At 42.8% G+C, this 24,817-nt stretch overlaps 1 protein-coding gene across 4 annotated transcripts in view; it reads left to right on the top strand.

Moving 5' to 3' along the window:
- Window positions 1–1,507: 1,507 nt before the first annotated feature.
- LOC146348667 (arf-GAP with SH3 domain, ANK repeat and PH domain-containing protein 1-like) overlaps window positions 1,508–24,817 on the top strand; it is a 69,539-nt gene continuing 46,229 nt past the window's right edge. Inside the window, exons 1-7 of one of the 4 annotated variants that reach the window (XM_084853713.1) lie at window positions 1,508–1,628; window positions 2,724–2,888; window positions 8,519–8,591; window positions 10,907–11,052; window positions 15,524–15,589; window positions 17,004–17,053; window positions 17,186–17,315. In XM_084853713.1, coding sequence (XP_084709839.1) covers window positions 1,617–1,628; window positions 2,724–2,888; window positions 8,519–8,591; window positions 10,907–11,052; window positions 15,524–15,589; window positions 17,004–17,053; window positions 17,186–17,315 — 642 coding nt within the window. In that variant the 5' untranslated portion in view covers window positions 1,508–1,616. Of the gene's footprint in view, window positions 1,629–2,550; window positions 2,889–8,518; window positions 8,592–10,906; window positions 11,053–11,116; window positions 11,181–15,523; window positions 15,590–17,003; window positions 17,054–17,185; window positions 17,316–24,817 lie in introns of those variants that run through there. The other 3 variants (XM_084853711.1, XM_084853712.1, XM_084853714.1) reach the window with 3 other exon arrangements.

Genomic DNA, 24,817 nt, shown 5'->3' with positions numbered 1-24,817 from the left:
TTGGCTAATTTATATCCAGGAAAGTATGAGATAGTGTGACTGTATCCATTTTAACCTTTGCATGCCATTTGATATTTAAATTGGGGCTCCTCCTCCAACATTTGAAGCATGTATTTCAGATGCAAATTAACCATTGTCTCTTTCCAGTGGGGATGATTTTAAAATGTGGTAAGGTACATATCTTGGCTTCTAAATGTGTCATTTCCGAGAGGGAGGCCATTGTGTGAAATAACCATGTGAAAAACTCAAATGTTGCCACATCAGAGAAAAAAACACCTTTTCTCTCACACCATAAAACTGGAGTGCTATTTTGTACAATTGCGTTAGGATGGGGGAAATCATGTTAGGATTACTGCAGGGGATTTTACCATGGGGTGGGGTGGGAGGAATCCCTGTGAATTGGGCCTCAGAAGAGATTTTTAATGTTATTTAAGAATCTCTGGTAAGTTTTCATAACAAATAATAGGTAGAAGCATACATAAGATTATAATGATGTGGCATTTAGGTCTTGAAATCTATTTAAAACAACAACAACACCATGGTGAAATTCATGTGGTGCTCCTGTGTCTTGTTAATGTTATTGGGGTAGGTGGAATTGTCAGCAGAATCTAGCTTTGTTATATCTTATTCTTCATCAACTTGAAGAACATAAGAAGAGCCATGATGGATTAGACCAAAGGCCTATCAAATCCAGCATTCTGTTCCCACAGTGTCCAACCAGATACCCGAAGGAAGTCCATAGGCAGCATGTGAGGGCAATAGCAACCTCCCACTTGTGTTCCCCAGCAACTGGTATTCAGAAGTATAGTGCCTTTGATGCTGGAGGTAATATATAGCTATCATGGCAAGTAGTAATGAAGGAGCCTTATCCTCCATGAATTTGTATAATCCACTTTTAAAGCTGTCTAAACTGGGGACCATTACTATATCTTGTGGTGGTGAATTCTGAAGTTTGACTATGTGCTGTGCGAAGAAGTACTTCCATTTGTCTGTCCTGAACCTTCCACCATTCAGTTAATTGGATGGCCCCAGGTACTATTATTATATGAGAGAGAAAATCTTCTCCCTAAGTACTTTCTCCTACATAATTTTATACATCTCTATCATATCCCCCTTTCTCATCCTTTTTGTAAGCTAATAAGCCCTGATCTTTGTAACCTTTGTTCCAGCCCCTTGATCATTTTGGTTGCTCTTTTCTACAACTTGGTTTGAGGTTAGTTGTGGCGCTAGCACAGCCCAGGAGTGTCTTCAGATGCCTAACAAGATGTGGTCCTGGTCTTGCAATAGCCCCAAGTGCCTTGAGTCCTTCTTCCCCCTGTACTGGTACAGCGTGAATGAGACTCACCTCATCATCAATGAGCAGGGGGGGGGGACGCCCCTGATGTTGGGCCTTCCTCTGTATCTTCAATCCAGCCTTGTACTGTATCCTCAGTTCTCTCTTCCTATTTACATTTAAGAAAGATATGTAACTCCTCCACTGTGCTGCCCCTCTCTTCTGCACTCATAGGTGTTGCTGTGGGTGTTGATATTGGTACCAGTCCCAATATCCTGTTGGTTTGCTTTACTGTTGAAACATTCAGATCCTGCCTTTCCATCAAACAACCCTCAAGGTGGCTATGCAGATAAAGGTACAGTCCAAGCCAGCAATAAAGGGAAAATAAGTGTGTGTGTGTGTGTGTGTGTGGTGTCTGCACCCTTCACATTTTTATTGCCTATATTTACTGTATTTTTGTTATTGAATATATAGGTTTTATATTGTATTGTGGTTTTTAACTGTTGTGAGTTGCTCTGAGTGGTTCACAGGCACTAGAAGGGTAGGGAAAAATTGTATATAAATAAATATTTTGCATAAGATAGAGAGTGCATTTAAATGTTTCTCTCAGTGTGCATGCGTGCCACTTGTGTAACCGAGTCCACAAAGGCCTCTGTTTGTATTCATAAGCAAGAGTGTGCAGTATGCATGCATCACACAACAGTTTAAAATGGCCTTGTCCCACACTTGCCATGTCGCTTTACACAGTGGTGCAGCTAGGGCTGGACCTTGGGGCCAAAGGCCAGGTCCCAGAGCCCAACCGCACCCCCACCCCGCCAACCAAATGACCACCCTGAGAGCAGCAGGTGCAGAAGCAAACTCCATTTTATTCCCATAGTCATAATGGTTCAATGATTTCAATAAGTTTGAAATACAAATCTGGACATGCTCAGAGTGGTTTTTTTTTTTTTTAATCAGAGTTGGCAAGCTGTTTTTGTTTTTGTTGTTCTAACATATAAATGTAGAAGCAGTTTTAAAGCATGGGCTGGCAGTGGGAAGTGGGAGCAGGTGGGAGAAATGTTAGTTGTGTGCTTCACAACTATATGTGGCCCACAGTAAAGCCTCCCACCCACCCTAAGACTATTAAGTCCAGGGTCTAAAATTACCTAGCTGCACCACTGCCTATATATACTTTTTGTTGTTGTTAAGAAGAAAGTAATGAGAGTATTTCAGTCAGGATGAGGTTGAGAGCTTTCACAGGGGCCATTTGTGTGTGTATGTGTGTGTGTATCTTGGGCAGGAAAGCAGGAGGATGACAGGACAGTTCTGTGCGTCTCAGGGATATGGAGGGACAGCCGTGGGTTAGCTGCTGCTCTGCCTTTCAGATGTTTGTGGCCTCCTCGGCTACCCTTAGCTGCTTCCTCTCAATCCTGTTCCCCTTTTCTTGTGGCCTGACAATCCAACGCGGCAGCTCTGCTGGACAGCCCAGAGCTCTGCTTCAGCCGGCAGGATGCCTGAGCTAATCTCTGTCCAAGACTTCATCTCCCAGACCCAAGAGGATCTGAGCTCTCCGACAACCTCCTCCTTTACCAGCCACATGGGCAAATGCAGGAACACTGTTGGCAGCCTAGAGGAGGTAAGAGGGGAGCAGGGAAGGAGGTGGTGGCAGCTGCTAGGTTTAAGCTGGAGGGAGCAGGATTTGGAACCCCATGGAGAAAATTTGCTGCTGAGTCTTCCTTGCTCTGTGTACAGATAGGAACTTTTCCCTCACAGCCTCAACGAACTGGGGAGCAAATATTTATTTTTTAAATTTATTTACACATTTGTGCCTCCCTTTACGGATCTGTGCCTCACTTTTCCTTCAAAAGAGGAAGCTAAAAGCAGCTGACATCTATAATATTCAATAGAAAACAACAAATTACCTTCATAAGAACTTGAAAACCCAAATAGTATGTATAATATTAAGAACAAACAGCAACACACACACACTCCATCCACTGCAATCTATTGAAAATTTCCCTGCTAAATTGGCAGTATTCAGTTGCCTTCAGAATGGCTGAAGGATCATGCTTAAGAGAGTGTCAGTCAAGAGCACAGTTCCATAGCTGTATTGCCAGTGAGAGGCCCTACTGTTCGCCTTGACAGATTTCACCACACAGGCAGAAAGAACCTAGAGCAGGGTTGCTTCTATGGGTGGAGAATTCACCTAGGTAAAAACATTCCCTATGACATGCTGATAAGCCCCTTCAGCGTAGTGAGCTAGGAACTGGAACTGATTTTTTAATTAGCCTCATCCCTCTGCAGTCACTTAGGGTGCAATTCTATGCATGTTTAGATGGAGAAAAGACTCTACAATTCCCAGAATGCTGGGAGTTGTAGGAAACTTTTCCACCTAAACATGCACATGATTGCACCTTTAGTGATTTAAGTCCGTGCCTTCCGCAACTCTGCCCTTAATATAGCCTTCTCTAGCCTAGCGCCCTCCAGATGTTTTGGATTTCAACTCCCATCAGCCCCAGCCAGCATGGCCAATGGTTGGGAATGCTGGGAGTTGTCATTCAAGACATGCCCACCAGGACAGCACCATGTTGGGAAAGTTTGCTTTAGTCATTGGCCTGGTGGGCAAGTTTAAAGATGCAATCCTGTACCCATTTATCTGGGGGTAAGCCTCATTGACATCAATGGGACTTACTTCTGCGAAAGTTGTATAAGATTGCACTGTCAGCATTAAAAAAAAGTGATGCTGTTATTTGTGTGATGTGCCCATTTATTTTGCTCGGATACCAACCCGAATAGTTATTGATATATTGCTATAGGACATTCTTTCAAAATGCAACATGTCTTACAGCTATCTGTGCAGCATAATCTAATTTTCCTCTGGCTGTAACGTTAAAGTACTTCTTCCCTTCCCACCTTCTCATTTCCTCTTTCGAAATCTGTTGCTTATCTTTGGTTTCCAAATTTCCAAATACTGGACTCACTGGGGGGTTCGCATGATCACGGAGGGAAAATGAGCCACAGGGGGCTTATTTTCCCTCCCCATCCATTCTGCTCGTGAGCTGCCTAATTAGCATAATTACCCTTGCTGGGTGTGGGTTGTCATGACATCCAAACTCAGCTGGGGTGGTTTACAAACCACCCTGAAACCTACCTTGGCTTATTTTCCCTCCATGATCATATGAATCCAGTCTCTGTGACACTGGATCCAGAAACTGGAATGTGCCTGATCACGTTTTGAATAATACAATTTAACAGATTCTAAAATATAGTAAAAGTCCCTTCAGGCAGGATGTAAAAGTAAAATTAAAGCTAGAAACAGGAAACCATTTAGAAATATTAATATTTTTGAGGCTAAAAAGAAAAGCTTGTAACATCAGGAAACGGAAATGTTGCATGAATTCAAACAGTAAGCGTGAGAGGCGGTAATAGTCGAAGCATTATCTGGAACTTGAGAGAGCACATTCAGACTGGCCAGTAATGATAACAGGGATGCAGTGGGAATATTGAAACCACTTGATATGTGAAGATCACCCAATGTGTTTTTATTTTTTTTATACTGCCAGAAAACCAGAAAGTGGAGGGATCAACCTTAATAACAACACTGTGGAAAGCACTGCAGTAACCTGAAAAAGATGTAGGAATTTGGGGGTGTTTACAGCAACAGCAACAACAACACATTTGTGGTTGTTGCTAACACTATTCTAATGCTAGCCTTATACTCTGCTAGGGAGGAAAATTGAGGACCTTCAGTGGAGATCACCCTTCTGCTCAGGGTTAGTGGAAGCTAGCCTTCCCTAACCAGGTGCCCTCCAGATATTTTGGATTAGAACTCCCAGCATTCTTGACCTTTGCCCATTCTGAGCTCGGTCTGATGGGAGTTGGTCCAAAACATCTAGAGGGCACCAGGTTGGGGAAGGCTGGTGTAGGCTCTAGCTCCCTACAGAAGATAGGCCAGCGTTAAGACTCTAATTACCATGTTCCTTTTTCAACTCCCCCCGCCCTGATCCCCTGAATTTCACCCATCCACCCTTTCCCCTGCCACTGCCATTGGTGCAACTGCTCCTATTCTGTGGAGGAGGAATTAACTTCTGTCAAAAGGCCATGTGTGCACACTAGTACTGATGCATGCTGTCAGATTTTCATTTTAATAAATCAAATGGACAGTTTCCCCCTTCTTTTGCAAAGTCTTCTGGAGAAGTCCCTTCAATATAGACGCAAACTTGACAAGCAGTTGTGTGTGTGTGTGTGTGTGTGCGCGTGCACTCAAGGAGTGTTGTGGTGTGCATTGACAGAGCCGGAGACTGCTTCCCTTTCCCGTATTTCTCACTAAACACAATTAAAGAATGATCAGATCATACAGAAAAGCTCCTTGGCAGATGCTCTGTAATTCAGTGGGGGCTGGTGGCTCTGATGTCAGTAGGGTGGTGAATCTGCTCCAGGTTTCAGCCAGAACCCTAAAGGAGATATCCAGGCACCTTGGATAGCTTCTTTAGAGTTCTGACTGAAACTCAGAGCAGATTCACTGCCCCACCAACATTGGAGCCACCATCCTCCATTGCTCCCTATGAGCCAGGCTACGTGCAGTGCAGGAGACCCATGATCATATCTCTTGATGATTTGATATTTACTTAAAAGCAGCCACAGGGGGTCTCTGAATTTGATCGGGGCAGTGGTGCTTGGAGAGGGGTATTTAACTGTTCTTCTCCATACTGTTTTTCCAGTCTAAATCACACATCCTTGACACTGCTGTTTGCCCCAGTGGTGAAAAATATGGATACCTGAATGATATTTATTTTATTTATTTATTTATTAAATTTATTAATCGCCCATCTGACTGGTCACCCAGCCACTCTGGGCGATGTACAACCCACCATAAACAATTTAAAACAATAAAATTTTACCATAAAATTTTTTTAAAAAAAAAACCCTAACCCACCCCAAATGCCTGCCTGAACAACCACGTTTTTAATGCACGACGGAAGCTCATTAAAGAGGGGGCATGACAGAGTTCCCTAGGGAGGGAGTTCCACAGAGTGGGGGCCACCACAGAGAAGGCCCTCTCCCTCGTCCCCACCAGTCTAGCTGTCCTGGCTGATGGGACAGAGAGAAGGCCATCCGAGGCTGATCTTGTTAAGCGGCCTGTCTGGTGTTGCTGGAGGCGCTCCTTAAGATAGGCTGGGCCGGAACCATATAGGGTTTTAAAGGTCAAAACCAACACCTTGAATTTGGCCCGGAAAACAACTGGTAACCAGTGCAACTCCTTCAGCACTGGAGTGATGTGATCTCGCCGGCAGCTGCCTTTAATCAGGCGAGCCGCCGCGTTCTGTACCAGCTGCAGTTTCCGAACCGTCTTCAAGGGTAACCCCACGTAGAGCGCATTACAGTAGTCTAAACGAGAGGAGACCAGGGCATGTACTACCGATGGGAGCAGATGGTCGGGAAGGTAGGGGCGCAGCCGCCGTATCAGATGGAGTTGATACAGCGCTGTCCGGCTCACAGCTGACACCTGAGCTTCCATGGACAGCTGGGAGTCCAAAATGACCCCCAGGCTGCGGACCTGGTCTTTCAAGGGTAGCTGTACCCCATTCAAAGGGTATGAATGGGTATGGGTACAGCTACCTTTCAAGGGTAGCTGTACCCCAAAGTCATACAGTAAGGATGACTTTCAAGGGTAGCTGATATGTGGTATATGGCCCTGAAGTGCATTCTGCTCCCTAACCTGGATAGCTTATCAGTCTATATATCTATACCTATTTACACAAATTTATATACTGCTTTATAAAAGAATATGAAAGTGGTGAACATATATAATAATTTCCACATAATCAAAAGTAATATACAATCCACCTTCCTTTTCAATATTGAACAGGTAAGACTAATATTTAAGATTAGATATTAGTGTTTCCAGTTCACCTGATCTATATGGATTTTAGTACTTAATAAAAGGTGTCCAATGTGTTTGGAAAATCTGTGCGGAGTTTATCTTCCCATCCCTTTACAGTTTAGAACTGGCAGTTTTATTCATAATAGTACCGACCTTTTTCTGTTCATCAGCTGTTGGTATATAGGATATTTTCTAAGCTTTTCCCAGCATAATCCATGCCGTAATTAACATATAACCACCACAATATAATATCTTGCCACAAGATCCTTAATATAGTCCAAAAGTAAGTACTGTTAAATGGGTTGATTGCAATTCAAGCACCCTGCAGCAGTCTCAGTCCTCTTGCCTGGAGTGAAGGAGCCTCAAGGAAGCACACACATACCATGCCCTATATTGTTGTTAGAACAAGCCATGGGTTTCAGGGCAGTTTGTAAACCAACCCAGCCACCACCACCCTTGCAGGGTTTGGATGTCACAACAACCTGCCCCCCGGCAAGGGTAATGTCAGGAGTGCTTCTGAGCGCAGGGAGTGGGAGAGCAGTTCAGATTCTGAAGAGGAACCACCAGACATGGGGGAGGTATGTTCCCAGGCTAGTCCAGACATGGATAGGCAGGCCCCTCAGGTTTCAAAGGTCCAGCTGGAGGAAGGTCCCTCGTCACCCCCCCCCCCCGGTAAGAGACAGCGAACAGGGAGAGGCAGTGTTTGGCCAGTCTGAATTAATAGATGCAAGGCACAGATGCAGAGCCAAGAGGGGGATGGCTGGGGAGGAACTTAGAAGGTCTTCCCGATTGGCCCTGCTGAACAGCGGCACTTAGAAGCTGAGAGAGAGAGAGAGAGCTCCCCCCACCCCTTAAGTTAGGCTAGTGAGCCCGCCTTTCTTTCAAACGGGTGGGCGGCAACTTTCGCAGCTATCTTTTGAACCCCGTGAAGGCATTTCCTTGCAGACTGAGAGTCACTGAGAATTTGCATCTGTATGACCCTTTGTGGTAATGGAATCAAAAGCTGTAGATTGAAGCCACTTGTCTGTGTTCGATTCAGGGGCGTTTGAAGATCAGTGGGGGCAAAGGGAATCCTGACAGGTAACTATGCTAATTAGGCAGTTTGGGACTGGCATGCCTTTATTTCCCCTCTGTGATCATGCGAGCCTGGTGGGTGTGTAAAAATCATAGGTAGCTGTGTTGGTCCAGTAGACATTCTCCCCCCCCCCCCCCGCCCCAACTAATACCCTTGTTAGGACCAACTTTGAACTAGATGGTAAGCAATTTTTATTTAATATCTAGATGTTAAGCCTAGATATTAAGCAATGTTTTTCTTTTTTTCCTGCTGGCGGAGGGCGATCAAACCACATGCTTAGAACCTCTTCCTTTTTAAATGCTTTTAGGCCTTGGAGTCAGATCGGACCATTCTGCAAAAAATGAGGAAAGCAGTGAAAGCAGAGCATACAACTGGACAAGGTTAGAGCACCACTGGTTAACAGGAAGGGGAATGTGGTATGAGGCGCTAGATTTAGAAGACTTGAAAGGTTTTCTGTACCACTAAGTGTTGCTTAGAAGGACAAATTTCACCCAGTGCCTCTTTCTCAGTTCTTAAAGATATAGGAGCCCTCTCAGTGTCAGATAGTTCAATCCTATATGTCTGTTCATAAGTAAATCCTATTAAGTTAGATGAGACTTACTGTCACATTAAAGTGTATAGGATCGCAGCCTGAATCAGGCAACACTGGATGTGGTTGACCGGAGTAGATGGGAATCTGGAAACGAGATGTGTTGCTTTTATATGTGTACTTTCTGTGTGCATCGACATTTCTAAAAATGTCACTCGCCAGAAGGCATACCGTGTAGGGCAGCCTTCCCCAACATGGCGCCCTCCAAACAGGCTGGATTACAACTCCCACAATCCCCAACCAACATGGTCAGGCCATAATAGCTGGGGATTGTGGGAGTTGTGGTGCAGCCCATCTGGAGAGCCTTGTGGCGCCCATGTATGGTTTCCTTGAACAGAACCACTCCAGCCAACCCTTAAAAAACAAACAACACACACATGTGAATTGTGTCCAATAAATACTCTTCATTTTACCAAACTGTTACTCATTTGGTAACAGTGGTCGAGCACATGCTTTGTATGCAGAAAGTACCAAGTTCAGTCCGTGGCTTCTCCAGGGAAGGTAAAGAAAGACCCCCTGTCTGAAACTGCCAGCGCAGACAATACTGAGCTCAATGGACCAATGGTCTCACTCAGTATAAAGTAGCTTCCTATATTCCCTGCTTCCCAGAGCAATGAGAAATCCAGGGACAGCGGAGCAAAGGGCTGGATGTGATCTTGGAAGCTAAGCAGGGTCAGCCCTGGTTAGTACTTGGATGGGATTCCACCTGGGAATCAGGCTTCCTGCATTGAGCAGGTGGTTGGACTCGATGGTCTTGTAGGCTCCGTCCAACTCTATGATTCTTTGATTCAACTCCCAGCACTACCATGTTTAGTTTCATGTGGATGAGAGACAGTGGAGGCTGGTGGCTCCAATGTCAGTGGAATAATAAATCTGCTCTGGGTTTCAGTCAGAACCAGTCAGAACACATAGCTCCTTTAGAGTTCTGACTAGTTCGGACTGACATCCAGAGCGGATTCATTGCCCCACTGACATCGGAGCCACTATCCTCCACTGTTGAGAGATCACTGAATACTCGATAATAAACATGTTAATAATAACTGTTTGTTTACACAAAAAACAAAGGTAAATGTGCCCATTTTTAAAAACCTCCAAACCTATGGTAGGGCAATACCGTTATTAGGCCAACCAATATATAAAAAAATAGCGAGCAAGTTCTCTGGGACTCTTTATCAGGATAAATGTTAAATAAAGTGGTTGGGGGTGGGGGGTGGGGTGAAAAAAGCTGGCTAATGTTGAAGCAGATTCCATGGATTGGATCCAGATTTCATGATATTGTGAATAGGCCCACTGAAATCAAAGGGACTTCATTCGTCAGTAGTCTCATTGATTTCAGTGGGTCTACAGTAAGGATGACTTAAGTCTGAATACAATCCATGGAAACTACTTCAGTATCAGCCAGCTTCCCCACCCCCAACACACACACAACACTTTGTTTAACATTTAGTGTGATAAAGAGTTCTGGAGAACTTAAAAAGCTGGCTCGCTATTTTGTGACATTTTGGTTGGCCTAATAAAGGTATTGCCATACTATGGGTTTTGGAATGTTTATTTACAATGATATGAACAGAGGGCCTTGGAAACAGATTCTGAAAGCAGAGAGCACAACCACTGATCCTGCATCAGATTCCCAAAGAGAGCAACCATGCTCCAAGGTGCTCCCAGCTCTGTCCGTCTGATCCCTTTGTCCCTGCCCAAATTTAAACCACAGCTCCTTTCTTTCCCCACTTACCCCCTGCAGATACATTTCCTATTCAGGATAAATTCTCCAGTCATTAGGTCCCACTGAGGAAACATCATCTCAGCATTCCCTATTAGCAAGCAATCCCCTTGACAAACTCAACAAACGACAAGGAAGAAACCCACCCTGAATTGTGTGCTGTATAGTGGATCCTTTTATATTCTGGAAGCACGTTTAGGCTGCAATCGTATACATACTTACCTGTGCGTAAGTCCCATTGAACCGATGGGGCTTACTTCTGAGTAGACATGTATAAGATTGAACTTTCAGCCTAACAGCTCACTGATTTATAATTTGAGGGCATATTTTTGTTTGTCTTAAAAAGAGATGTACATTTATGCTTTAAAAACGTTCTGTTTCCGCAGATCTCATTAGCCACTTAGAAGCTCATATTACTGCCCAGGAGAAGTTCTCAGGAAACTATTACAACAACAGAGAGGAGAAGTTAGCTGAAGCCTTTAACACCTTTGCGTTGTTCTCCCGGGATCTGCTAGAAGCTGTCAAGAACCTGGTATAAAACTGTTTTCCCCCACCAATGTATTTCTCTGAAAAATATGATGGTGGGGGCATATCCAGGGGGAAGAGTAAAGGCCCTGGGAAAGTTCCAAAAGATTTCCTTCCTCATCTAGAGGGATTTAGGTATGCGAATATGCTTGCAGATCAAGTCCTACCCCCATTCCTTTTTGACAGGCTAAAATCATCACGTAATGATTGTATGTGTATTTCTTTTACTTTATTTTGAACATTTATTTCCCCACCTTTCAATTTAACATTTGATTTCCAAGGTGGCTTACAATAAAAACCATCAGTTCCTAAAAGCACAAAACCAATAAAACATCAGGAGAACACAGCACCCAAAACCTCCCAACAGAGGCTAAAAACAAATTGATCACGGTTCATTAAAAGCTTGGTTAAATGGTGCTTGATCTGGCACCCAAAATTCAATAGCACCAGTATAGATGAGTGGCTGTTGGGAAAATGTTCCAAGGCCAAGTTATGGCTACTACTACTGAAAAGATTACCTCCAGTGTCAGAGGCAGTATGCCTATGTACACCAGTTGCTGGGGAACATGGGCAGGGGGGTGCTGTTGCACTCATATCTCACTTGTGGGTTTCCTGTGGGCAGCTGTTTGGCCACTGTGTGAACAGAATGCTAGACTAGATGGACCCTTGGTCTGATCCACCACAGCTCTTCCTATGTTCTTATGTTCTCAAGGCTGCATCTCTGATTGCCTCCTGCATGATCTCTGGGGCAGAGCCTCCAACTGATGATCTCATTGTTCACCCTATGTAACTCTCAGGAGTTTCATAAGTTGAAGATTCCTTGTGAACAGGATTAGCAGCTTGTGTTAATCACACAACAGGGAATGCTTTGAAATGATTAAGCATGTCCATGGCATGTGAATAACTTCACCACATGGAAGCACATGAAACTCAAATGGTTAAATAATCTCATAATTCCTTTATCACATGAAAAGGGGATGTGGGCAACAGGAATGAATGTAACAGATTTGACCATCAGAGTGGGAAGCAGAGCATTCTGATGCAATAACTGTTATACCAGGCGTCCCCAAACCTGGTGCCTTCAAGATGTGTTGGACTACAACTTCCAGCTGGCTGGGGGATGATAGGAGTTGTTGTTGTTGTTCAGTCATTCAGTTGTGTCCGACTCTTCGTGACCCCATGGACCATAGCACGCCAGGCCTTCCTGTCCTGCGCTCTCTCCCAGAGCATGCTCAAGTCCATATTCATTGCATCGGTGATGCTATCTAGCCATCTCATCCTCTGCCGTCCCCTTCTCCTTTTGCCTTCAGTCTTTCCCAGTATCAGGGTCTTTTTCAGAGAGTTTTCTCTTTGCATTAGGTGGCCAAAATATTTGAGCTTCAGCTTCAGTATCTGTCCTTCCAATGAGCACTCAGGATTGATTTCCTTTAGGATTAACTGATTTGACCTCCTTGCAGTCCAGGGGACTCGTAAGAGTCTTCTCCAGCACCACAGTTCGAAAGCATCAGTTCTTCGGCGCTCAGCGTTCCTTATAGTCCAGCTCTCACAGCCATATGTTACTACTGGGAAAACCATAGCTTTGATTAGATGGACCTTTGTCCGCAAGGTGATGTCTCTGCTTCTTACTATGCTGTCTAGGTTTGCCATAGCTTTCCTCCCAAGGAGCAAGCGTCTTTTAATTTCATGGCTACAGTCACTGTCTGCGGTGGGAAACCAAAATTAAGACATTAAGATCTTTCTTGTATAGTTCTTCTGTGTATTCTTTCCACCGCTTCTTAATCTCATCTGCTTCTGTTAGGTCCTTGTCTTCTTTGTCCTTTATCATGCCTGTCTTTGCACAAAACATTCCCTTGAGATCTCCGATTTTCTTGAAAAGATCTCTAGTCTTTCCCATTCTATTGTTTTCCTCGATTTCTTTGCATTGTTCATTTAAGAAGGCCTTCTTGTCTCTCCTTGCTATTCTCTGGAACTCTGCATTCAGTTGGATATATCTTCCCCTTTCTCCCTTGCTTTTCGCTTCCCTTCTTTCCTCAGCTACTTGTCAAGCCTCATCAGACAGCCACTTGGCTTTCTTGCATTTCTTTTTCTTTGGGATGGATTGAGTTGCTGCCTCCTGAACAATGTTACGGACCTCTGTCCATAGTTCCTCTGGCACTCTGTCTATCAGGTCTAATCCCTGAAATCTATTCCTCACCTCCACTGTATATTCATCAGGGATATGATTGAGGTCATACCTGAATGGTTTAGTGGTTTTCCCTACGTTCTTCAATTTAAGCTGAAATTTTGCAAGAAGCAGCTCATGATCTGAGCCACAGTCAGCTCCAGGTCTTGTTTTTATTGACTGTATAGAGCTTCTCCATCTTTGGCTGCAAAGACATAATCAATCTGATTTCGATATTGACCATCTGGTGATGTCCATGTGTAGAGTTGCCTCTTGTGCTGTTGGAAAAGAGTGTTTGCTATGATCAGCATGTTCTCTTGGCAAAACTCTATTAGCCTTTGTCCTGCTTTTGTTCTTTAGCTATTGTTCTTTACAGCATCGGATTTTCTTTTCGCCACCAGACACATCCACAGCTGAGTGTCCTTCCGGCTTTGGCCCAGCCGCTTCACTCTTTCTGGCGCTACTTGGAAATTCCCTCTGCTCTTCCCCAGTAGTATATTGGACACATTCCGACCTGAGGGGCTCATCTTCCGGCGTCATCTCTTTTAGCCTTGTGATATGTTCCATGGGGTTTTCTTGGCAATAATACTGGAGTGGGTTGCCATTTCCTTCTCCAGTGGACCACATTTTGTCAGAACTCTCTGCCATGACCTGTCCGTCTTGGGTAGCCCTGCACAGCATAGCTTATGGCTTCACTGAGTTACGCAAGCCCCCTCGCCACAACAAGGGCAGTGATCCATGAAGGGGGATAGGAGTTGTAGTCCAACTCATATCCAAGGCACCAGATTATGGAAGGCTGTGTTACACAATTAGTTCGGGAAGGTCCTCCCTTCTCCTGTGATCTTTGGATCTCCACCATCACCTTCTCTGGAACTGTGGAGATTATTATTACAGTTATAAACAGGATACTGGGTGTGTGGCATAGAGGTAGGGTGATTCAGGGAATAGTTTTTGCATATTACCATATCTGTGGTTGGGCAGGCTAAAACAACTAGGGACTGTAAGGTTGTGCTGCCTTCTCTGCAGAATGTAGATTGCCTCACAGTGCGATCTGGAGTTATTTGCTCTCTGCACTCAGCTTTCAGCCTATGGAACACTGTTGGTTTGACTGAATAGGTTGGACTGTGGGAGGATAGCAGATAGATGATCTAGTGCAGGGTTGGACTAGATGATCTTTGGGTACATTCTATTTTTATTTATCTTCTGTGGCAATTTTATATGCCACAGATAATTTGATTTCTGCAATGTTTTGCTATATCAAATAGACTGAGCTATAGAATATATGGTGTTAATGCCCCTAATACCAAAGCGCTTCTGGTTTTAGTTAACTAAAACTGGTTTGGCCAGTCTGAAACAGAACATTTCTAATGGAGCATGTTTGAATTTTGCTAGGGAGATTGTTTAGGATTTCAAAGTACTACACTAAAGTTGCTTTGGGACTGGCATTGCCTGCCTGTGTGCTTGCTTTTGTATTCCTACAATGCCGGCTGAATTTGTGGGTGCTTCCAGGTGAGGCTTTATTATGCAATCTCCCTGCCTCATTCACAGAATTTTGTGTGTGTGTGTGTGTATGTGCGCGCGTGTGTGTGTAGACAACATCACCTTCCATTCGTAACCCTCCCGTGTTTTCCCACTGTTTCTTCTGTCTTTGTTGTTAAAGATGGAACAGTTGCACAATGTAGATTTGATTGGTAGCTGTAGGAGCCATCCATCTGGAAGCACCCTGTATATTTTAATATAGGTGCTTACAAAAAAGCCCCAAATCTTCAGTATTTATTCTGTTCCCTAAATGAAACCCATCCTGAAAAGATGCCCTGAACTTTCTTCTACTCATGCTCAACAATTTGAAGTAGCCTATGCTGTTAGCTTCATAGTGAACTATGCATGGTGCGGAGAAAGTGGATAGGGATACATTTTTCTCCCTCTCTCATAATACTAGAACCCACGTTCATCCCATGATGCCTGTTGGTGGGAGATTCAGGACAGATAACAGGAAGGACATCTTCACATAGCGATGGCCACCAGTTTGGATGTCTTTAAAAGGGGGTTAGACAAATTAATGGAGGAGAAGGCTATCTATGGCTTCTGGTCCTGATGGCTATATGTTTCTTCCAGTATCAGAGGCAATAAGCCTATGTACACCAGTTGCTGGGGAACATGGGCAGGAGGGTGCTGTTGCACTCAAATCCTGCTTGTGGGTTTCCCATGGGCAGCTGGTTGGCCACTGTATGAATACAATGCTGGACTAGATGAACCCTTGGTCTGATCCAGTATGGCTGTTCTTATGCTCTTATGTTCTTAACTATTTTCCATGTAGTTGGTGAGCCTGTATCACAACATTAACTTTTCCCTGGACTCACTGATCAAGGGAGATTTCAAAGGGGTACGTAAATGCAGAAATGTTCTATTTCTCTCTTTAGTGATTACTGTGATCCTACTGTCTAAGATACTTTACTTTTGCTTTCAAGATAATAAAATCTCCTTAAGTGGAAGCCACAGCTAGTCTCCTTTCAGTTCTTGGTAGCATCTCAGATTCTTAGGAAATCTTGGTATGTTTTCTCTGAGAAAGTTTGTTCTCAACACATTTGAGAACAAGGAGGAGGGGAAGAGCACCTGCTTTTCATTCAGGTGGTTCCAAGTTTAGTCCACGTTAAAAGGATCAGGTAGCTACTGCTACCTGTGCTTGAGAGCTGCTGATTATTAGGTCTGATTAAGTAAGGCAGCCAGCTTCATGTATCCTATTTCCCTGGATAAGTTACTTTCTACAGTTTAATTTGCTTTAAATAACTTTCTACAGTTTAATTTTCATCCTATTATGCTGATGTATTATGGCCTTACTTTGAATTGTTTTTACTAAAATGCAGTTATTTAAAATGCCTTCTGTATGATCTCCTGCATTTCATCTTAATTTGTGCATATGTGCAAAGTTAGTGAGCATGAAAGCCTATTTTTTAATTTAATGTATTTTTAAATCACCCCTCCACTCGAGGCAATTACAATGACCATAAAAACAATACAGCAATATGATAGGATGAGAATATGATAGGAATTGCATAATTATTCTTGGAACAGTCCCTTTCCCCAAGAATATTCCCTAGGAAATTCACTTTTCCTGCAGTTTAGAAGGCATACAACTGTACCTTCCCATAATGCATCAGTGGAGAAAAAAAGAGCCAGATTTTTAAGAAGAAACTGAAAACAGGCCCCAAGCATAAGCTTAAACTGAAACTCTGGAACAAATTTTAGTGTTCTACAAAAAACAACAACATGAAAATAACAGGGAAAATACAGGTATCCTTTCTCCCCATATATTTATTTTGTTGTTGTTGTTGTTGTTCAGTCGTTCAGTCGTGTCCGACTCTTCGTGACCCCATGGACCATAGCACGCCAGGCCTTCCTGTCCTGCGCTCTCTCCTGGAGCATATTTATTTTATTACTTACTTATTTAAACTGCTTTTATACTGCTTGACATCCCAGGATTTCCAAGTAGTTTATATAAAAACACATACAATACAGTATAAAAACCAATATAAAACAGTATAAAACAAGTCAGGGAAAGCCTGAGTGAACAAAAGTGTTTTTGAGAGGTGTTTGAAGCTCACCACAGTCTCTGACTCTTAAACCACATGTGGAAGATTGTTCCATGGGGTGGGTGCCACTACCTGACAACATACTGTTGGTTGTGGAACAACTTAGCAATGTATAGGAAATGTGGGGAGCTCTGAAAGTGCCAGATCAGAAAAGAAGAAATAAATAACAAATATGGGGTGTATTAATCATTGTTTGTTTCTTTACAGGACTTTAAAAAGCCTATTGAGAAAGCCTGGAAAGACTATGAGAGCAAACTGTAAGTTGGCCTGGTGATAATACTCTCCTTCCTATTATGCTAGTGTATTACAGCTTTCCTTTGAGTTGTTTCTTGTAAAATACAGTTGCACTAAGCCATTAATAAACACCTGTCTGTCTTTTCTCTCTTGAGTGCAAAGATAGAGAAAGAAAAGCGGGAGTTGGCAAAACAGTATGGAATGGTGCGAGCGGAGGTTGTGGGAGGGGAGATTGCTGAGGAGATGGAAAAGGAGCGACGGATGTTCCAGTTACACATGTGTGAGGTGAGGCAGATGGATAAGTGCTTCTTTCCACATGGTGATTTCCTATGTAGATATCACACTTTGAGAAATCTGCATGGTTGGTTACACATGATGGTATACATGCAGCCTACTGCCTTATATGGAAGAGAGATCCATATCAGGTAAGAAAAAATAAATACTACTCAATTCCTAAGTGGATTCAAAGAACTTCCCTATAAAGGGTCTTAGTCCCAATACTTAGTGGAAAAGAACAATGTTTCTTATATGATATCATATCCAACCTGGATTTTTTTTTCCTGTTGCACCATGAGATGTTGATTCCTAGTGTTGTCATGTAGGGCATTTGTATACAATGGGTTGGTTACAGACTTGAGCTCAGCAAGGGCTGGCCCTAACATTAGGCAGAGTGAGGTTGCTGCCTCAGGTGGTAGAAGGTGAGGAGTGGGAAGCAGTGGCGAGGAGCTGGAGGACAGACCTTTAAAAAAATGTGAATTTCAACAAAACAAAAGAAAACAAAAAGAAACACAAAAGAAATGTGCAAGTATAGCTACATGCTTTAAAGGCCTCAGTTCCAAATATTATAATATTCTAAAAATACAAAAGAAAAGAAAAAAAGAAGGAATGGATTATACATAAACTTCAGTAAAAGCCAAATACAAGTCTATTTGCAAGTGACACCTATATACCACTCTTTCAAATGACGCTAGTGCTGTTAATTCTTCAATCCATTGCATTATAGGTGGTGAGCTTTTATCCTTCCAGTGTTGTAATATCTGTCTTTTAGCAGTCAAGAAGGTACAAAAATCAATTTATGCTGACTATGTAGATTCCAAAAAGCAGGTAAATAATTTAAAAGAACATGTATGTCAGTAAATATTAAAGAGCTTTCCAGTACAAACTTTATCCTTATGATAACTTCCACCCAACAGAGGCCACTATTGGGCATTACCAAAACATGTGAGTTAAAGAAGTATTAGCTGTATTACACCTCCAACAATTAGCTGATTTAAACAAGACTTTGTTAAAAAGATGTTGTGGTGTCCAGGAAACCTGAAACAAAGGTTTTCGCTGGATAAGGCGTAACTGAAGGTCCATAGACATATCAGGAACAGACGCTAAGACAGCAGTTCATTGATGGCAAAATAGGCCATTCCAATTCCCTATTCCATTCCTGCTGAGGATCCTGTGTACTTATTCACTGATAATAAGTATTTATAAACATGAATCGTGGGTTGATGTATCTAGTCAGCTTCAATAAGTGTTTCCAATAGCAAAGGGGACTCCGAAGCACTGAAAGCAGCTGTACCAAATCTAGATTCTAACACATGTTGCAATTGCAAATACTGCCATTCAACTGTAGTGGCCAAATCAAATTTATCTCACAAAACTGAAAATGGCAAAAATTCATCATTAACACCCACTAATTGAATCAAAGTAAAAATCATATTATCCATCCAGGTCCGCCACAAAAACATTTTCTTTCTAATTTTAAAATCTGGATTTTCCCATAAAGTCAGTTTAGCATAGGAAAATGGGTCAAACTGTAATTGGTGTGATATTATACGCCACACTCCTCTGACCACCAAGACTGTGGGAAAAGTTGTGCCCACCTTAATATGCCAAGAACCTAATACCATCCATTTGGAGAGAGGCTCCAGGCAGGAAGATTCCAAAACTGACCAAGGTGTAAAATCAAGTCTAAGTGGAAAAAACCAAAATTTAGTACAGGACAGAAGATAAGCCCAATGGTATGTAGCAAAATCTGGAAAAGCAAACCCACCTTCTTTAATCGGAAGTTGCATCCTTTTCAAAGATATTCTTGGTGGAAAGCAACCCCAAAAGAATCTCTGAAACAAAGCATTAAGCTTTTGGAAATATTTGCCAGGTATAAGTAAGGGGATCCCATGTATAACATAAACAATTTCAGGTACAGTATTGTCAAGGGCTCCTTGGAGGGCTCTCTCAGTCTCATCTAGTAGCCACGTTCAGACACAGACAAAGGGATTCTTTTCAAAGCTTTATTTTTCTTTTACAACTTAACAACTTTACAGGTAGCAACTAGATCTGAGCAGCAGAGTACCCATGCCCTAAGTTGGAACAGTTGGTCCCCGTTTGAAAGGGAATTACTGGCAGACCCCTGAATTTAAGGACTAGGGAGAGTCCCTCCCCTTTTCTCTTGGATCCTCGGGGTGCAGCCGTTGTGTGCGCGCCAACTGGGCATTACGCTCCTTTCCGCGCTTTCTATCTGGCGCCGCTCTCTGCGTCTGCGTCGCGCATCTACTAAGTCTGCTATCTGTGCTCGGTCACTCCCTGGACTGCTAACTAAACTAGGAATGCGGGTGGGAGGAATCTCCGTCAGCTGTAGGTCCTGGGAAAGAGGAGCACGCTCCTCTCCCAGGAGTGACTGCTCTTCTTCAGAATCAGAACTACTCTGGGATTCTATGGGCTCAGTGTCCACCCTGACAAGTATTAATCTTAAGTGTATTAACCTTACCCCATTGACTCAGCTTTAAAGATGCCTATCTATCTATATCTTGTGAAATATCATTAATCAACTTATTTATATTTAACTTGATCATTTGAGTTATGTCTCTAGGGTTAATTATCCCCAAATAAGTAATGAAATCTGGGCATCGTAGAAATTGCCAGTTACTTAATACACTAGAGTATATCATATCTCCAATTGGCATTATTTCTGACTTTGACCAATTAATTGAATAGACTGACAATTCACCAAAAGTATTAATCAGTTTCATCAAAGCTGGAACCAACGACTCAAGTTTCAAAATAAACTACAAAAGATCATCAACACAGAGAATAATTTTAAATTCTAAGCCAGGATGCACAAAACTGTGAATGCTACTGTTTTGTCTAATAGCAGACGCCAGGGGTTGAAACATTAATTGAATATCAGTGGGGAAAGTGGACATCCTTGTCTAGTGCCCTGTCCAAGTTGAAAAAAGGACGAAAATAGGCAGTTGGTCATTACTCTGGCTCCCAGGGCTGAGTATAAAGTTGTTAACCCACCTCAGTGGGAAACCAAAATTAATCAATGTGGGAAAAGTAAATATCCAGTGTATTTTGTCAAAGGCCTTTTCCGCATCCAAAGAAATTATGGCTGCCTGATCAGTTCTTTCAGAATTGACTGACGGGTAGGCATGTACTGCTCATGCCTTGTGAGTGTGAACCATTGCGTGAGTCTCAGGCTGGGGAACTGACAAACAGATGGTGTGGAAATGAAGGAGCACAGAACACCCACTTTTTACCTAACAAGGGATGGAAAGACACAACAGAACTCCTAAAATACAAAACAGCCACTGAAGTGTCACACCCCCATGCTCACAGGACTGCACAGCTGCGCATTAAAGTATAATGGCAAAAAAAAGGCACGGCAGAGTTTGTTAGGGAAGCCCGCGGTAAATCGCGAGTGTATCCCAGCAGAAGCTAATTTGAAGCTGAAATGCTGCGCAATTGGGTGGAATGAAGGGTGAAAGCGGTGCCATGTAGACGGGGCCCCAGTATTCATATTTGTAATTGCATTCATAATTTCCTCCAAATATAAAGGAGCCAAAAGAAGCTGTTGTTGTAAAGTATCTATACTTTGTCGCTCTCATCTTTGAAAGCTAAAATAACATTTCAGTGTTGTTGGTGTATAAGACGATGTGTAAGGATCTTACTGGCCTACTCTGAAAGAATATTATTCAACTCATGTTCAATATTCTGCAACTCTTAATAAAGTTGTGCAGTAGGGGAAATGACAAACTGAGTTAAAAGAGGTTTCAACTTATTATTTAACAACATCTGTTGCATTTTTATTTTTTTTTAAATAAGAGGAATAGGCAATAATTTGGCCCCTTATAAAAGCTTTACTGGCCTCCCACTTGATGGCATACGAACCAGCCATACCCTCATTAGTTTTAAAATACTCTTTCAGTTAAGCTAACATCTGAGTTTTAAACTTCTCATCATTAAGGTGAGAAACATTAAAGCGCCAAAGACCGAGGGCCCTAGGGATGTCAGAAAATTGCAATTCCAAGCATATTGGGGCATGATCTGACATTACAAATCTTTTAATTGACCCACCAAAGATGTAGAAACCAAAAAATAATATAATCTGAAGCAATTGTGATGAACTGGTGAGATAAAAGTATACTCTCTGTCATCAGGATGTAAAATTCTCCAAGCATCAGTTAAACCATATTCCATCACGTAAGCCTGGAGTGCCCGTCTTACAACTGTTTGGGTCTTAGGAGGTGGTGTGCTCCTATCCATACTTCCTAATGAGGTCTAAAACCTCATTAAAGTCCCCACCCACAATCACATAATCATAAGCGATATCAACTGGTTTACTAACACAATCATGAAACATAACTGGAGAATCGGTATTAAGCCTATATACATTAATCATAGCAATTAGTTTATCCATATACTTCCCAACCAGGATCAAGAAACGACCCTCAGTATCAAGAATCATCTGTTGAATTGAAATGGAAAGTTGCTTATGAATTAAAATCGCACAGGAAGACAGACCTGTGAAGACAAAGCGGCCTACCCTGTGCCCCCTAAGCTAGCATGCTGCCCTCAGGAGGGCACTGGCCCATTGAAATAAGATTCACATACTAGTCTGATCAGCTTCTGTATGTGGAATGGACAGACATAATCTTTTCCTTCTTAGGCAGCAAAATGTCTTGGGCCAGCCCTATGATGGCCATGTGTCCTCTTTTGCAGAGGACATTCCTTTATTTGAAGGTGTCCTCTATTTGAAAGGCTGTCCTGTCCAATTCCAGTTTAAAGTTAAATAAGAACTGTTGCTCTTCAACAGTAGCATCTGGACAGCAGATTGAACAGGTAGGCAGACAGCTTACCTGCTTACAGTCTTCCACACTATGGTGAGATGGACTGTATTTCTATTTAAATTATAATTTCTAAATTTGCATAATTAATATAAATTAGCATATGCCAATGTTATGCAAATTGCTGTCCTCTTTTGTCCTCTTTTTTAGTGATGTGTTTCCTCTTTTTTTGGCAGTGGCTATCCTACTGCTAGCACTAGAGGAAGGGAGTGGAGTGGGAATTTTTGTGGTTTCCTCCTTCCTGCTGCAGCCCCAACAAGTTGCTTTGGCAGTCTGGAGGACCCCCTGGAACAGAATGGGGAGTAGTGGGCTGCAGGGGGGAGGGGGAATTGGAAAAAATCACTGGCCCACCCTGTCCCCATCCTCCTGTGGGAAGTTCCCTCTGTAAGTGGAAAGAGCCCTTCAGTTCATGGAGGGGTGTGTCAGGATCCCAGCCTATAATTTTTTATGCAAGAAGTGTTTGTTTCTAATTTGTTTGTATGTCATCTAGAAGACTGTGGCTTTGCTGCTGGGATCACATTTCCCCAGCACTTAATGCATAGTGTTTTGTACCTGAGGAAAAGGCAATACTTCCCCAGATCGTGTGTGGTTTCGTATTGTACTTATGAAATGCAATGTGGTTACGAAGGTGTCAGAAGTACCTTAATATCATACTCACCAATAGCAATTAAATGTGTTTGCTGCTTGTTGTTGTTGTTGTTCAGTCGTTCAGTTGTGTCCAACTCTTCGTGACCCCATGGTCCATAGCACGCCAGGCCTTCCTGTCCTGCGCTCTCCCCCGGGGTGTGCTCAAGCCCATATTCATTGCATTGGTGATGCTATCTAGCCATCTCATCCTCTGCTGTCCCCTTCTCCTTTTGCCTTCAATCTTTCCCAGCATCAGGGTCTTTTCTAGTGACTTTTCTCTTCGCATTAGGTGGCCAAAATATTTGAGCTTCAGCTTCACTATCTGTCCTTCCAATGAGCAGTCAGGGTTGATTTCCTTTAGGATTGACTGATTTGACCTCCTTGCAGTCCAGGGGACTCGTAAGAGTCTTCTCCAGCACCACAGTTCGAATGCATCGATTCTTCGGCGCTCAGCCTTCCTTATAGTCCAGCTCTCACAGCCATACGTTGCTACTGAGAAAACCATAGCTTTGATTAGATGGACCTTTGTCCGCAAGGTGATGTCTCTGCTTCTTACTATGCTGTCTAGGTTTGCCATAGCTTTTCTCCCAAGGAGCAAGTGTCTTTTAATTTCATGGCTACAGTTACCATCGGTGGTGATCTTGGAGCCCAAGAAAATAAAATCTGTCACTGCTTCCATTTCTTCCCCTTCTGTATGCAACGAAGTGATGGGGCAATGATCTTAGTTTTTTTAATGTTGAGTTTCAAACCAGCTTTTGCACTCTCCACTTTCACCCTCAACAAGAGGCCCTTTAGATCCTCTTCACTTTCTGCCATTAGGGTGGTATCGTCTGCGTATCTGAGGTTGTTGATAATTCTCCCGGCAATCTTAATTCTGACCTGTGATTCATCCAACCCAGCGTTTCTCATGATGTACTCTGCATATAAGTTAAATAAGCAGGGCGACAATATACAGCCTTGTTGTACTCTTTTCCCAATTTTGAACCAATCGGTTGTTCCATGTCCAGTTCTTACTGTTGCTTCTTGACCCAAGTACAGGTTTCTCAGGAGACAAGTAAGGTGGTCTGGTACTCCCATCTCTTTCAGAATTTGCCACAGTTTGTTGTGATCCACACAATCAAAGGCTTTAGCGTAGTCAATGAAGCAGAAATAGACGTTTTTCTGGAATTCTCTTGCTTTCTCCATGATGCAGCGAATGTTGGCGATTTGATCTCTAGTTCCTCTGCCTCTTCGAAACCCAGCTTTTACTTCTGGTAGTTCTCGGTTCACATACTGCTGAAGCCTAGCTTGTAGGATTTTGAGCATCACCTTGCTGGCATGTGAAATGAGCGCAATTGTACAGTAGTTTGAACACCCTTTGGCATTGCCCTTCTTTGCAACTGGAATGTAAACTGACCTTTTCCAGTCTTGTGGCCATTGTTGAGTGTTCCAAATTTGTTGGCATATTGAGTGCAGCACTTTAACAGCATCATCTTTTAGGATCTTAAATAGCTCAGCTGGAATACTGTCATCTCGCTAGCTTTGTTGTTAGTAATGCTTCCTAAGGCCCACTTGACTTCACTCTCTAGGATGTCTGGCTCAAGTTCAGTGAGCGCACTATCATGGCTATCAGGGACATTCAGATCTTTCCTGTATAGTTCTTCTGTTTATTCTTTCCACCTCTTCTTAATCTCATCTGCTTCTGTTAGGTCCCTGCCTTCTTTGTCCTTTATCATGCCCATCTTTGCCCAAAACGTTCCCTTGAGATCTCCAATTTTCTTGAAAAGATCTGTAGTCTTTCCCATTCTATTGTTTTCCTCGATTTCTTTGCATTGTTCATTTAAGAAGGCCTTCTTGTCTCTCCTTGCTATTCTCTGGAACTCTGCATTCAGTTGGATATATCTTCCCCTTTCTCCCTTGCTTTTCGCTTCCCTTCTTTCCTCAGCTACTTGTCAAGCCTCATCAGACAGCCACTTGGCTTTCTTGCATTTCTTTTTCTTGGGGATGGATGTAGTTGCTGCCTCCTGAACAATGTTACGGACCTCTGTCCATAGTTCCTCTGGC

Source organism: Heloderma suspectum, chromosome 4 (genome assembly GCF_057233095.1).
Source record: "Heloderma suspectum isolate Gila_16-S chromosome 4, 16-S_ref, whole genome shotgun sequence".
NCBI lineage: Eukaryota > Metazoa > Chordata > Lepidosauria > Squamata > Helodermatidae > Heloderma > Heloderma suspectum.
Note: the sequence above shows the minus strand (reverse complement) of the source record. Positions and strands in the feature narration are given on the sequence as shown.